Source organism: Gossypium hirsutum, chromosome D13 (genome assembly GCF_007990345.1).
Source record: "Gossypium hirsutum isolate 1008001.06 chromosome D13, Gossypium_hirsutum_v2.1, whole genome shotgun sequence".
Taxonomy (NCBI): Eukaryota; Viridiplantae; Streptophyta; class Magnoliopsida; order Malvales; family Malvaceae; genus Gossypium; species Gossypium hirsutum.
The window spans coordinates 62,760,957-62,777,407 of NC_053449.1; the positions used below are offsets into that span (position 1 = coordinate 62,760,957).

The following is a 16,451-nucleotide window of genomic DNA, read 5'->3' on the forward strand; positions in this document are numbered from 1 at the left end:
TTGATTTGAGCCTTGAAATTCAATTCAACCCAAACATGAATTAAAAAAATTTCTAAACTCAACTCGAGAATAAAAACACTAACTAAATCAATCATTATATGAACTCTACAAAAGTGCAAACTTTTTAGTTCCAATAATACTTGACATAAAAAATAATAATAAATTCTTATTTTAAAATCTAAACCCCAAAGATAAAAATAAATAATTTATATTTCAATGATTTGGTTAACAACCATCTTCATCTTTCCCATTAGCATAATAAAAGTAGACCTCTTTCGTGTAGTCAACTTCACATGTATGCCAGAATAAAAGCTTTGAAAGTCAAATACATACATAAATTCTTATATGTAATAGTTTTGGGGGGTTCAAACTTAGATGTATATATAATATTCATATACATTGAATCAATCTCAATTTATTACCCTAAAAATGGTGGTTCCTTAGCCATGAGAAAGGCCCTCGATTTGCTCCGGCTACCCGGCCATCTTGTTCCCATTTTGGTCCAAGTCTTAGGGTAATTTTAACCTTCATTTTGAGACAAACTTAAAAAGGACCAAAATTGAAGTTCATGCTATTGTGGCATATTGGTGATAATATATATTAGGGTAAACCACGTCCAAGGTTACTAAACTATTAATAAATTTATGTTCTGGTCGATGAACCATTCGAAAGTTTTTATTTACTTTATTGGGTTGTTAAAATCGTTGTTGTATGGCTTTCTCTGTTCATACTGTCTGTACCAATCGAAAGCTTTCCTTCCCCTTCCATTCTATAGTTCAAACTTTTTTTCATGAAACAACTTTGAATGTCATTAATTTGTGAACTAAAATTCAAACAACTTTCTTCTCCGATCTAAGGTATGTTCTTCTACTTGTCGAGGGGTACTAATCCGCCATATCAATCGTCGAATCGTCGCTTGGAACTCACTAGTTAGACTTTTAAAAAAACTTTAACAACTCAATAACTTAAATAAAAACTTTCAAATAGTTCAATGACTATTTTGTAACTTTTTGAAGTTGAGTGACCAAAAAATAAATTTACTAATAGTTTACTGACCTTGAGCGTAGTTTACTCTAAATGTTAATATATACACTATTTTAAATCGATATGATAGACATATCGGATTGGTTCGAAGATTGCTATAAAAAGGTTTTATTTATAATTACAATAGGTGCAAGGGCACAGCCAAAAATCTTCTTTTTTTTGTGAATGTTGGTTTTAAATTGTAAAATTTTGAGAGGGTTAAAATGCATTTTTATTACTATAATAACGTAGAATTTTACAGTTTCTTAAAGGATTAAACAATAAAACTTGGAATTTCATTCTATTTTTCAAAATTTAAAATTCAGGTCCAATTATTAACATCGTTAATATTTTTTGTTGTTGTTAAATTTGTTAACGTGATATTTTGAAATTAAAAAAAAACTTACCCGATAACCATATATCAAGAAAAGATAACGTTATAATAAACATGAATTTAATAAAGTAATTTCAACATTATTAACAATTGAACCTAAAATCGAAATCTAAATAATAATAATAAAAAACTAAATTTCAAAAAATAAAACTACCGTGACTAAATTCTAAATTTACGAAGAATATAACAACTTTATCCCATATTTTAACCTAGAAAAAAAAATCGTACCACGTTGTGATTTCTCTAGAAATCCAACAAAATAACCTAAGATGGAAAATTAGTAAGAAAGGACCAAATTGTAAGAGTAAATAGAAAGAAAAGTTAGGTGGTGTCTTAAGGCATTGGTTACTGCACATGCTCTTCAAACCGCCCTAAAATTATTACAATCTTAGGGACAAAGAAATTATCCTTCTCCTTTTTAATCTTTCCTCAAAAAGTATATTATTATTAATCACTAAAAACATAAGTTTTATTATTATTATTATTATTTATTTCTTAATATATTTATCGGAGCGAGCCCAGTAATTACTTTTTCGCATTTTATAGACCCATTAAAGAGATAGATGCTGGCCACGAATTTTAAAATTGCTCCATACTCAGAGCGAAGATTAAACCCTCGACCACTGATTACACAAATTATATTATTAATCATAATTAAAAAAAATTAAACGCATGCTTAGTCAACTAAGACAATATAGGACCATGTGCCCCTCTTCTCTATCATTTTCCACATATACCGTTAATTTAGGATCTTAATGCCTTCTATATATATTCCTCCATAATCTATCATTTCTAGCTCATCAACTTGTTCAACAATCATCAACTTACATTATTGAAGAAGAAGAAGAAGAAGAAAAAATGGATTATGATCGTAAGAGAGGGGTATCTTTGATTCAAGATGACCAAATGTTCTTCCATCGAATCATCTCTAGAGATTCTTCGGTTGGTTGTTCTTCTCGGATTTATTATTACCGAAGTTCCGAAGGTATACCTTTTAATTGGGAAATGCAACCTGGGACACCGAAAGAACCGCAGAAGGAAGATGTTCTACCTCCAATTAGTCCACCTCCGGCATTGCTTAGCCTCGGTTTACCTAAACCACGTATTGATGTTGTCAAAGAAAGTAAGGTTTCGAAACTGAAGGTGTTCAAGTTTTGGAAACACGGCAAAAAGAATGACAACAAGAAGAAGATTGATGATCATCAATCGGATAAGTACTCAAATTACGAGACGTGTAGTTCGGATGATGACGAGGAATTCGTGGGTTCACCATGTGTATCGAGCTCGTCTTCATCGTCGTTCTCTTTCGGATCATCGAGTACTCCGTCGAGGGACTCGTCGTTTAACCAACATTACGGTTGTGGTCCGTTGAATTTTGCGTCGTTCCTTGTTCGTGTTTCGAGGTCTAGGTGACGATGTTATCATATACGTATGTTGTTAATTTATAAAAACTGGAAATTTATGTTTTTATTTATTATCTGAAGTTGTATTTTAACAAAATCTATAAATAGTTTGCAATATAATGTACGAAAATGTATACTTACAAAACTAATTTAATTTTTCTTAATACAATTATTGTACGTCGTGTTTTATTCATATAAATTATGGATATTAATTTTACAAAAAAAAGTTACAAATACATAATAAAAAAATTGAATCATACCCACAGTAGCAGAGTGAAGTCAAAAAACTTGGTTTATGGGAATTAGAGATAGAATGATAAATTTTTGAAGGATCAAAGTGTAAATTTATTATTTTTCTAGTAATTTTATAAAATTTTATATGATTTAAATAGTCGATTTACTAATTTGGGAGGAGCAACCAGCTCCAAAACAGTTGGTTGATATGGCTGTAACTAGAGGTATTTACGTGTCAAATCAAGCTTACATATGTTATTGATAAGCTTTATGCTTGCTCAATTGCAACCCAGCCGAAAATATTGGCCTAAAATTTTGTCCAAATCTGTTCACATTTGTAAATGGCTAACCCAAGACTATTTTAGGCCTATCTATATTATTTTCTTTTGATTTTTTAAAAAAATATTTATATTAGTTTTAATATTTAATAATTTTAGATATAGGCGTTTTAAACATTTTTAAATTTTTTACATCATAATATTATATTACAATAGATTTGATTTTTATATATTATAAACATAGAAAATGAGCTGAGTCGAGTTGGCTCAGGCTTTAAATGTTTGAGTTGAGCTCAACCCATATTGTAAATGGGTTTAACTTTTTTGCCAAATCCAATTTTTGAACTTAATATTTTTGTTCAGGCCCTTTTAAATTTCGAATGAACTTTTAAGCTTAAATAAATGATTCAACCCGTAAAAAGTCTAGTTGCAACCTTGCCCCGATAAAAAAGAATTCGAATATTAAGAAGCAAACTTGTTGGAAGGAATTTACATTTATTGTATTTTGACTAAAAAATTGAATTAAAACTTGTATACAAACCTTAAATTAAATAATTAAAAAATTAAACAAACTAACTTAACGGAATAAATGTAGATGAAGAAGCAATTTTGGGTTTTTTATGATTTAAGCCAAACCCAAGTTTGATCTCTTTTCTAATTTGGTCCCAAACCCAACAGAATTTGGGTATTTAGCCACACATAGTGACCCAAATGGTTCAACACTAGACTTGGACTCAAATTGGGCCTTTTAACTTCGTCTAGATCGGTTAAAACAATCACTCGAGAACTGGATTGAAAGGCCTTCGTAAAAAATTAGATATTTACAGTTGTTCGCGTTTATTGCAAAGGCATGACAATGGTAAAAGTACTATAGAGATCTTTTTATTAGGAGTCAAATTACATTTTATCTCTTTATACTTAAAAAATAAGTAAATCACTCATTGTAATGAAAGAGCAAGTTTATCTTTTTTTGTTAAACAATTTATCCATTTGTACTATTAAAACTGCCCCATCTTGCATCCACTTCTTAAACACAAAAAACCTACTCCATTCAAAATGAACTGATTCAAAATCCATCACGTGATTAAAATTTTGCCATTCCTAATCTCGTTTATGGAGTTAAAAAACTCTGCAACCAATAATATTTTGTAGGGAAATAGCCTGTGTATGCAACAGACAAGTAAATAAAGTAAAATTGACAGTATCGAACATGCAAAATTTACGTGAAAAAATTCCTCAAAAGATGATAAAAAACCATAAACAAAAGGAGATTTCACTATAATAAAATGAGAGAGTACAAAAGATGAAGACAATCAAAGGAAAGCCCGAAATAAAAAACCCTTCAAAACAAATAACAGAATTCTCTCAATCTCAATATTTCTGTTATATAAACCTAGAGCAACTAAAGCCTATTTATGGGCTGAATTTCGTAGCATGTATGATTAGAATATTCCTAGATTAATCAAAGCACAAATGGAAAATTAAAAACAAAGTTTAACTAAGAGAAAAAAACTGAAAAATTTGAGAAACACGTCGTTGGGACGAAAAATACTTCCTCGTTATAACGTCACACACCGTTTAATATGAAGATGTGAAGCGTAACTCCACAATATCGAGTAATTTTGCATTGTCCTTTAAAAAAAATCATTTTTGATGAGAGACTATTCAAAGCTTTGTATTATTTGGTTAGCCAATCTATGTTTCTAAAAAGGACATTTTTAATTGTGATTGGTGGCTCTGAAAATTGCAACTTTGAAAGGATAAATATGGGTTTGAGTCAAAATTAAAATCAAAGTCAACATCAACACCTTTCTTAACTTTATTTACACTTAATTATTATTATTTTTACATAAATAATAAAATTATAATCAAAAGGTAATTTATTGGATTTTTTAATTTTTTTTAAAAAAATAAACTTTTACAATTTTAGGGATATTTTTCAAAACTATATATGAATTTTAATTCAATACGTAATTGTATACATGAATTTTTTATTTGATTCAATTCTCACAAATTATTAAGTACACAATTATTGATGTAGCATCATTTTATGTTTATATATTCGCATACAGAAATAATTATATTTATTCAATATAAAAATAAATTGACGTATTTATTTCTTTGAACGTGTATGATTGAATCAAAAGTAAAGTTTCATGTGTATATTACACCAATTTGAATTTTGAAACCAAACTCAAGAACCAAATAATATATTACTTCTATTTATTTTTGGAACATTAATCTCATTATAAATTATTATCATATCTGTTTTTTTTAAATATAATGTCTAGAACTACCCGTAGCTCCTCTCTAACCCTTAAATAGGAGCATAATGCACTTCAATGCACTCGAACTCACATCCTCCTGCACTAATAACAATGTCGATGCCAATCAAATTAAAATTCAATCCGTTATTTTATTTTAATTATATCTCACATCTATAAATATTCAAACAAAACAATAGTCAAGTACAATAGAGATGGCTAGTGGACCCCTAATGCTTAAACAAAACTAGGTGCTCCATTATTGGCAAAACCCATCATTGACTTATAATTTTATTTATTTTGCCAAAAAAAAAACTTAAAATCAGAATTAAAAGAAAACCTGAAAATGGTAATAATTAATAAATTTGCATGGAAGCTAATACAGTAAACAATTGGGTTAATTTGTTTTATAAGTCCCTGTGTTTTTGTAATTTTCTTAGATGGTTTTCTAGTTTCTTTTAATTATAATATAAGTCCTCATGATTTATGACCCTTACAAAATTCTGAAATAGAAGTCTATAAATATACCATATTCACGATGAGTGAAAAAAAAATATAACTAATAAATAAAAATGTATATAAATCTCGAGATAAATCTTAAAATTATATATGAATTTTAACTTAGTGCAATTATACACATAATATTTTAATTATGGTTCAAATGTATACATAAAACTTTAATTTTGATTCAATCGTACATATTTAAAGAAATAAATATACGTGTATGCATTACGTAAACATAAATGATGCTATATCAATAATTTGTGAGAATTGGATCAAATCAAAAGTTCATGTAGAAAATTGTACAAAATCAAAATCTACGTATAAAATTGCAATCAGATAAAAAATTATGCATATTTTTGAAATGTTAAAATTAAATGTTTGAAAATTCATTATATACTAAATTTATTATTTTATATAAAAATTATATAAAAAGATAAATATATATATAATATGGTAATGTAGAGTAAAATAATATAAAAAACCACTCACGTGCTTGAGTGTAAACTTACTTTCAGCGATGAAGGAGAAGCGAAAAAGGAATATTTAGGGGGAAAAAACTTTTAAAAGGGTAAATTGCACCATGGTCACTAAATCATTAATAAGTTTATGTTTTAGTCACTCAACTTCAAAAAATTACAAAATAGCCATTGAACTATTCCAGTTTTTATTTAAGTCATTAGGTTGTTAGAATTATTGTTTTATGGTATTTTCTGTTCACACTATCCACACCGGTTGGAACCTCTCTTTCCCCTCTCTCTTCTACAATCCAATTTTCATTCGTGAAATAGCTTTGAAGATCATGATCTGCGAACCAAATCTAAACAAATTTTTTTTCCGATCTCCAACATTGATCTAAAGTATGTTATTCTACTTGGTTCTTGCTAGTCGAGCTTTTTTTTTAAAAAAAGAAACATAAAAACACAATAACTTAAATAAAAACTTTTGAATAATTCAAGGATTTAAATAAAAAATTTTCAAATAGTTCAATGACTGTTTTATAATATTTTAAAGTTGAGTGATTAAAATGTAAATTTACTAATAGTTTACCTAAAAATCAGAACGAGGGGCCAAACTCAGTAGATAGCCAGACATTATATTTTTCTCTTTTGAGAGTGAACCATCAATACAGGAAAAGATATGGCCCGCATATTTGTTTTATTCACTTTGTATATTTTATTATATTATTATATTTAATATTTTTCTCATTTCATAAAATAAATTACTTAAATAATAATATATTAGATTTTATCACACCCCAGTTTATAAAAAATTATATTAAAATTAAATGAAGGTTTGGTTAAAATGATTAAGGTGAAAATTTAAGTGTTATGTGTCCCAAATTCAAATACAATCATAATATTATTCCATTAAAAAATGTGTATTAGTAATTTTTAAATTGAATTAAGATTTATTAAAATCTTAGTATCGGTGCATAAAATAATTATATCATTTAGTTTTTCACTTTTTTGTAAAAAAAAAATCCACTTTTAAAATTATTCTAATATAACCTCTTTTTTTTTTAGGAAAAAAATCCTAGACGATCAATTTTCTCAAACCAAATCTTAGGTTTGTTGGTACCGACCTTCGGGTTAATTTATCAAGTCAAGGGATCTGATAAATTTATTGGCAACAACTTTCAAAGGGTTTAATATGGAGGAGGATACACTACATGAGACTCGACCCTTTGTGCATCAGTAATGCAGTGGGCTTATTTAGGCTCTTGGCGGTGATTATTTATTGATTAGAATTCATCTTCAAGTTGGTCTAAAGATGACGGGGCTATGATGCAATATTTAGCTCATTGATCAATGAGATGTATCTTTGATTTGCTTCTGAAATATTTCATTGTTGCGGTTATTGTTAGTTTGTCCTTCTCTTTTGAGAGTATTTCGTAGACGTAGCATTTGTGCATGTGTTATATTTTCATAAAACTTTCCACTCCTATAAAATGAATTTTTTTTTCAGTATGTTTAATGAATTGGTACACAAATTTGGAGCAATAGAAAAAATTGTTTGTTTTGTAAACTGAGTTAAACTGACGATTGAATCTAATTTTATAATTTTAATAAATTTATAATATTTTATTTAATTAAAACTAAATCACCTTGTTCTAAAAACATTGCTACCTTAAAAAACAAAGCCATTGTCTCAAAAATGTTTGTTTGTATTATTATTTATCATATGTTATATTTTTATTTTTTTTGGACAAATATTTTATGGGTAAACTACATCTTAGGTCAGAAAACTATTATTAAGTTTACTTTTAGTTAATTAACTTTAAAAAATTACAAAATGATTATTAAATTATTCGAAAGTTTTTATTTAAGTTATTGGGTTATGAAAATCACTCTTATATTGCCTTATATGTTCGCATTGTCTGCAACAATCAAAAGTTCTCATTTTCCTTTTATTTTATAGTTCAATTTTTTTCCTAAAACAATTTTGAATGTCACGAATTTATAAACCAAAATCTAAAAAACTTTCTTCTTCAATCATAAATATTGACTGTTAGATCAACTTGGATATAATGAATGTTATTCTCCTAGTTGATGGGTACTGATCTACCGTACCGATTGTCTAATCGTCACTTGGAGCTCGCTAACTGGAACTTTTTTTGAAACAAAACTCCACAACCCAGAGACTTAAATAATTTTTTTTGAATAGTTTAACGACTTAAATGAAAAGTTTCAAATAATTCGATGACCATTTTGTAACTTTTTGAAATTGAATGACCAAAATGTAAACTTACAAATATCTTAATGACCTTGATAGTAATTTACCCTATTTATTATTTAGAACACGCGTGTAATTGGTGTCAGAGATATGACAGATACCGTCTAATACATGCAAGGAGGGTTTAACATAACTGTAGCCTTCTGTTTGTGAATATAAAGAAGGGTTGAGAGTAGCCACGCCTCCATTTCCCACCTTTTTTGCATTTTTTTTGCTCAATCTTTTCTTTTCTAAAACACCCGCTTTTAAAAAATATATACTTATTTGGTTTTTAATTGTGTGACTGAAGTAAGAAAGGGGTTTTAGCCTTTTAGGAGGGTTCTCAACATTTCCAATGGATGCTTTAATTCTTGGGTCCTCTACTGGAGGACTATCTTTGTTCATCTCTGGTTTCTCTCTCTCTCTCTTTTAGCTAATTAATCTTTCATATATATTTTTTTTCCATTTCATGTTCTTTCTTGGCTGACTGTTTTTATTTGATTCATGGAATGAACATAAACTAGGAAGGAGTAGCTGGAGGAGTAAAGACTTGAAGGCTGTCCATTTTCCAAGTAGTATTTTCTTTTTTCTCCCCTGCTTTGTTTTTGTCTTTTTATAATCATTCACATGTTTCAGTACATTTTTATTTTGACATAAAAACGAGAAATTAAGGGCTTTGAATTGCTAATGTACGAATTGTTAATTAATGTTTAAATGAACTACTTCTTCAACTATTTTCTTGAAAGTAATGAATTTTGCTGGTTCAACTCATATCCACTTGAGTGCTGTGCTTGACTTGAGAGGTATATTTGTGATAGTTTTTAACAGTTTTGGTTGATTTCGTAATTTGGGTTTATCCTTTTTTTATTTTTATTGTTATTACTTGCATTTTGCTTTTTCTTTTTCTATTTTGTTAATTCTTTTTCTTTTTCCCTTTTAAAAAAATAAATCTGAACCCCAAATGATTATGGATTTTAGATTGTGTATATGGTGAATTTGGGGAAGGTTTTACTTACGTTTATTAAAAAATAAATACAATTGAAGTCAAACACCATCAGTTGATAACAAGGAAGTTGAATATTTTAGCTGGAGTTTGGTATATAATCCATTAATTATTGCATAAAATTTGTTCCTCAGTACAAGCTTTTTGTCCATTATTTTCATGTTATTGGTCTATTAGAGAATATGTATCACCCGTAGGTAATATTTCATATGTATATGTTATTTTAGTTTATGTTGGATAAGGTTCAATTTGAACTTCATTTCTGTTTATTGTGTTTAAATTTTTTCTTCATACTTCTGTATGTCTTACAACTGATGTAGATGTATGTTATTTGATATTATTACGATCCCTCGACTATAGATTCTTCTATACGAGTGCAAGTGCCAACATACAAGTCATATAACCTCGTTGGAAACTTTTATACTAAAAGGATTCAGCATCGTGCAAGAGGTATTCTGGAAACATCTACAGTCTTCCAGAAAAGTAATACAAAGTTTCTAGTGAATGCCACTTCTGGTCATCCGCTTGAATCAGAACCCAAAGCTTACCCCAATACCCCATGGAATTCTGCTAAAAATGCATTGGATGCTTTTTACAGGTTTTCACGGCCCCATACCGTTATAGGCACAGTTAAGTTTTTTGGTTTGATTGTAGTTACATAGAAATTTTATGTGGATTTGTCTAAAAAAGTAAACTCATTTGCATTTGTCCCGGTAGGCACTCAGCATCATTTCAGTTTCTCTCCTTGCTGTCGAGAAGTTATCGGATATTTCTCCCCTGTTCTTTATTGGGGTATTAGAGGTGATCATGCTGAACATCTGTATAATTTTTATGAACTTATCAGTAGTTACAATGCTTACACGTCTATTATATCTTTTCAGGCTGTAGTTGCTGCTCTTTTCATGAATATTTATATCGTTGGTCTGAATCAGTTGTCAGACGTTGAGATTGACAAGGTAGCTTGATACGAAAATACGGTCGGTACAAGTTCTTGTATTTAAATAAAAATGAAATAATCTGGTCTATGTCTTGCTTTATTTGAATGTGCTCTTGACAATATTTGACCGATCAAATAGTCTCGATGCCCTTCTTATTCCTTGCTCTTTCGTGCATCCTAGTTTGTTAACAAGAGATTTATGCACTCAGTTTACTTGGATCATGTTAGAGTGGATGAGTACATGAATTTTCTAACCTCGGATATGTTTCTTTGCAGGTTAACAAGCCTTATCTTCCATTGGCATCGGGAGAGTATTCAACACTTACCGGCATCATGATTGTCACATCATTTTCCATCACGGTATTTGTAATCTATTCTATGCAAATCTTTCTTCTTGTATTGTGGTGAATATATATTTTGTCAGATCATCCTGAGCTATTTATTTTTAATGTTTAAGCTGACCAATCTGGATTCATAACTACGAGCTTGTTATATTCTTTACTTTCAGAGCTTTTGGCTTGGATGGGTTGTTGGTTCATGGCCATTGTTTTGGGCACTTTTTGTCAGTTTTGTGCTTGGGACTGCATATTCAATCAATGTGAGTTGGACTTTGGGTTTTCCATCACATATGTACATGAAGCAAAAATACTATCATACATTATGGCAGCAAGTGTATAGTTTATTCTTGCACCTCTTTGGTTCAAATTCTTTTGCAAGTAGCCGTACAACGTTCTTCTCATGATTGCTAGATAAGGCATACTTCTGTTATGAGTACAATGCTTTGTCAAACAATTTTAGATTCATAATAGGGATGGAGAAGGAATAGGTGGGAAGTTCTTGCTCTACATAGGTCACTATTCCTCTGTGCCAGCTTCCCTCCTTTGTAAAGAATCGGTCCATGTTGATGCCTATTCTTAGTTTCCTTGAACTAGGGGAATAAGAAATACATTGCATCAATAAAGATAATACAAGCATAGTTCCTAACTTCTTGGCTAAACCCTATAAAAATGCTATAGTAATATACAAAAATTATCACAACGGTCTGACTTTATGATATTTAACAGTTTTTTTAATGATACAGTAAAACTTTCTGTAATTTCAGTTGCCACTATTACGATGGAAACGGTTTGCATTGGTTGCAGCAATGTGCATCCTAGCTGTCAGAGCCGTGATTGTTCAACTTGCTTTTTATCTTCACATACAGGTTGCTCTTTTTCTCTTCTTTTTGTTTCTTTCTTTTCTCACTTTTCCCTAGAGTTAAATAAAACCATCTTTGCTTCTCAATTGTCATGTTAGATACATGGCCTCTTGATTGAGGTATGCCATGATTATATACATAGGTACATTGAAATTGATATAGCCAAAGCATATCTTAGCTCGTATTGGTTCCACCAAATCAGTGACAAAAACAATATTTAACGCCCAACTGATCAATATTGTAAAATGGGTGAAAAGCATAGTTCCCGATTTTGAGGTAAAAATACTATGAAGGCCCCTGTACTAGGTGTCAGATTGCTTTTTGTCCTCTCTACTCATAAAATGGGCAAATTAGCCCCTATAGATTAGATCAAAAAGAAAACTGGTCTTTTCTGTTAAAAAATTCATTCATTTTTACTTTTAAAAACTGGCATGGTTGACTGAATAATCAATGACATGTGGTGTGCTATATGTACCTCATGCTAACGTACAAGGACCAGTTTTTAACAGAAAGACCAATTTACTCTTTGATTTAATGTATAAGGACTAATTTGCTCATTTTTTTAGAAGGGGACAAAATGTAATTCAGCTCATAGTACAAGGGCCTCCATGGTACTTTTGCCCAATTTTGATGTTTGAGAACTCCAAGAGGGTCCTCAATATGCTTGAAATTGGTCTCTAAAGGGCGTAGCAGCAGTTACAATTTGAGACTTGACTGTGGAACATTGAAGTTGTCTCTATTCCCTTGTGTAATCGAAGCCCAATGGGGCATAATACAATAAAAAATGTTCAAAACTTATACATACATTTCGTTGTCCAAAAATGTTTACGACGAGCATGTTTGCCTCTATTCACCTACAGAAATCTTATTTTAAAGGTCGATGCTTCTTCTTAATGGTCTGATCAATTAAAGTGATTTAATCTTTAATGTGATGTTTCAGACCCATGTATTCAGCAGACCAGCTGTCATTTCAAAGCCTCTAATTTTTGCTACTGCATTCATGAGCTTCTTCTCAGTAGTTATAGCACTATTTAAGGTAAATGTTGCCCTCTGTATATTAATGAATTGCTGTATCTCCTTTTTTGCATTTGATTTTAGTCCATTAGCTCATTTAATATTTCATGGTAAAAGCAGTAATTTCCATTCTATGTTTGTGATGAATATGGTGCAGGACATTCCTGATATTGAAGGAGATAAAATATTTGGAATCAAATCTTACACAGTACGTCTGGGTCAAGAAAAGGTTGGTTTAAGCGCATAAACGTTTCATACACGAGAGCTCTCCCATTTGAAGCTTTTATTATTCTTTGACCGTATTAATTTAACTTCAACAGGTGTTTTGGACTTGTATTTCGCTTCTTGAAATGGCGTACGGTGTTTCTATTTTGGTCGGAGCAACATCACCCTACACCTGGAGCAAAGTCATCACTGTATGTAATTAAGATATTCATTAGAATCATTACTTGTTGAATGTTTCTAGATTGCTTTCTTCCTTTTTCTTCTTTAAAGAAATATATGGCAGTAAATGTTTACCCAAGCCTGAAAAATTGGGTGTTTCATATAATATTACGAGTCACTTACAGTTTCGCGTCCCTTACTAGAAAGTAGGCTGGTAAAAGTACTATGGTATTAGGAGTCAGATTGCATTTTGCCTCTTTTACTCAAAAAAGTAATTTTATATTAGAGTAAAGAGCAAATTAGTCTTTTTTGTTAAAAATTTCATCCATTTCTACTGTTAAAAACTAGTCTCTGTACATTAGCATGAGGTACACACAACACATCACGTATAACTGTTTGGTTGTTTTGTTAACTACAATTTTTAACAGTATAAATAAATGAAATTTTTAACAGAAAAACCAGTTTGCTCTTCAATCTAATGTACAGGGACTAATTTGCTTATATTTTTAGTAGAGGGAGCAAAATGCAATCTAGCTCCTAGTACAAGGGCCTCCATGGTACTTTTACCAAAGTAGGCCCTGTGTTTACCATTCCTTTACCTTGGTGAATATGAAAGAATGACATACACAATTGCGTCATGCCAGAAGAAAACCGAAAAAGGATGTCGGAAAAGATCATTATTTTATCGAGAATCTTTGATTGTTTTATTGTCAGTATATATGTTATTCATGGCAAACGATGTTGGATAAGCCTTTTGATAGATGATTACTTGTGTCTAATTAATTGAATAAGTAGTATTTGAGCAATGACTGATATATGATTGCTTCTCCTTCAACCGGGGTTAGGTTTTGGGTCATTCTGTCTTAGCTTCGATTTTATGGATCCGTGCCAAATCCATCGACTTGAAGAGCAAAGCTGCAATAACATCATGTTATATGCTTATTTGGAAGGTAATCTTCTATCTTGGCCTTATGAAATTATTATTTTGTTTCTAAAATATTATGGCAATATCTTCACAGTTTCTAACTTCACTTCAAACAAGAATTTTGTGCTTAAATATTATATGTGTGGCATATATGGACTAACCTTATTAAATACAAGGTATTGGATTCATATAATGGAATCCAAGGTTTGGTTTTTCCACTTGCTTGTTTGGGAAAATTATAATCTTCATGTTAATTTTTTTTTTAAATTATCTTTGTTTTTGTGTAATTTCATTGATCGAGTTGGTGTAGTTTACTTGTGAAATCATACTCAATCAAGGAATTGAATTTATAATAGTATAAGATCAGTGAATGTACTTGAGAGGTCCCTCTACTATTAAATGGATCAATTTAATTCTTGCACTATTAAAAAAAATCAAATAAGACCAAATTAGAATAGATTCAACATTTATTGTTTAAAAAAATCATTTATTGTTTAACAGAGTTAATATTTTTAAAGTTTTTATGGTTTTAAAAAAAAATTCTAGACATTTTTTATACAGTAAACGTTAACTCTATTAAAAATTTGAACTTTTTTTATTCTTTTTAATAGTATAATGACTAAATTGATCTATTTAGTGATAGAGGAACTAATTTGATCCAGTCCCTATAATACAGGGACCTCCCAGGTGCTTTAACTTGATAAAGATCATATCGTTCTCTCTATAATTTGAGTATCTTTCCCCCATGCTTGTGCCTTAGGAAGTATTGCTCCTTGAGAGGATTATTTGTGTGTGCATATTGTCTCTCGTATTCTTTTTCCTTGTATTAGCTGTTTAAATACAGATACGTGTACTAAACATACCCATGCTTGAAAATTTTGTTCTTCATCTTCAATAACTATAAATTTGCTTACTTTCTTGCAGCTCTTTTATGCCGAGTACTTCCTTATACCACTTATAAGATGAGTAGTGAAGCATTTGATACAAATGGTTACATCCGAAAGTAAAGATCGACAGATGCCATCGGAATGCAAGACCCAGAACTGTATAAATAACGATATTGGGTTGTAGATTTGATCGTACCGTGCGGTGCCTATGAGTACTCGGTATGGTTTGACAATGGGATGAAGTAAATGTAGGGGGATTTACATTCTTAATAGACTATTGGAAATATGGATAGAAGACATAAAAGTTCAATATCTTGGTGTGGTATACTTTCCCCTCATGAACCTTGTTATCTTCAATATAACATGTTGGCTGCATGGCAAATTTGATTCAAAACTTGTTCCTATTTGGCCACCCAAAATTATTCATTAATTTAGAAGTTATAAAATAGATATTGAATAATTCGAAAATTTTTATTTAAGTCACTAAATTTTCTTTTAAAAATTCGATCAACCAGCTTCAATAGTTGCTAAATGAAAAGAAAAGACCATTGAAAGAATTGGCTGCATAGAAAAGGATAGATTAGACTCGATCAGGGTCTACTATCTCTTTCATTGGTGTTTTGTTTGGTCACTAAGAGCCAACAAGTACTTTTCCAGCAATAGACTTGTCTGATTTGATGCTTCCTTTGAGCGTTCATTCAACCAAACATTTGTTTCTTAGTATCTTTATAATATATATATATATAAATGGCACTTAATAAATAAGAGAATATCGCCTTTCCGCAAATAAGGCTTTATTGAAAGTTTAAGTATTGAATATTCAAGTTCAAGATCTATCATACTCAATCATATGTGTGAATTTCTGAATCTCACCATATGTGAGCTTTAATTCAGTTAATCAATTATAATATGGATTATTCCTGTCTTTATTTTGTTAGTAATTAAATGACCTTATTGATAGTTTGGTATAATTAACTTTGTTATAATTGTTTGATTCTACACTTTGTGATTGCTCTGATGTATACTTGTAACATAAGTGCGATTAGTTATCGTACCATTCGTACGTTGCGGTTTTAATCTATGATTCTAATTGAGTCATTTTTAGTCCAAGCTTTTCGAATTTCAAAATTTCATTTAATAACTCAAGTAATAGTTGTTAAATTTTACTATTTCTGAGATTTTATAATGTCATGCTAGCTTCACTATTTGTACATACTCACAAAAAAAGTCAGTTTTTTTATTGGATTTAATTATTACTGTTTGAGTTAGAACTGGAATTTCAAAATTCAAA

General features: G+C 30.1%; 2 protein-coding genes across 3 annotated transcripts; both read left to right on the forward strand.

Moving 5' to 3' along the window:
- The first annotated feature begins 2,148 nt into the window (after positions 1-2,148).
- On the forward strand, positions 2,149-2,996 carry LOC121225291 (uncharacterized). Its single transcript, XM_041109536.1, has one exon. It carries the CDS (start codon positions 2,276-2,278, stop codon positions 2,828-2,830), a length of 555 nt encoding a protein of 184 aa, XP_040965470.1. The 5' UTR covers positions 2,149-2,275; the 3' UTR covers positions 2,831-2,996.
- A 5,952-nt stretch (positions 2,997-8,948) lies between these two features.
- LOC121225293 (homogentisate phytyltransferase 1, chloroplastic) lies at positions 8,949-15,554 on the forward strand. Of its 2 annotated transcripts, XM_041109537.1 has the most exons (13): positions 8,949-9,222; positions 9,337-9,384; positions 10,176-10,444; positions 10,533-10,616; positions 10,697-10,771; positions 11,029-11,112; positions 11,261-11,350; positions 11,855-11,956; positions 12,891-12,986; positions 13,122-13,193; positions 13,285-13,380; positions 14,194-14,298; positions 15,198-15,554. In XM_041109537.1, the coding sequence occupies exons 1-13, from the start codon at positions 9,168-9,170 to the stop codon at positions 15,237-15,239; spliced, it is 1,218 nt and encodes a 405-aa protein (XP_040965471.1). In that variant the 5' UTR covers positions 8,949-9,167; the 3' UTR covers positions 15,240-15,554. The 2 variants fall into 2 exon arrangements, with proteins under 2 accessions (XP_040965471.1, XP_040965472.1); XM_041109538.1 differs by lacking the exons at positions 8,949-9,222; positions 9,337-9,384 and adding an exon at positions 9,475-9,615.
- Positions 15,555-16,451: the final 897 nt, after the last annotated feature.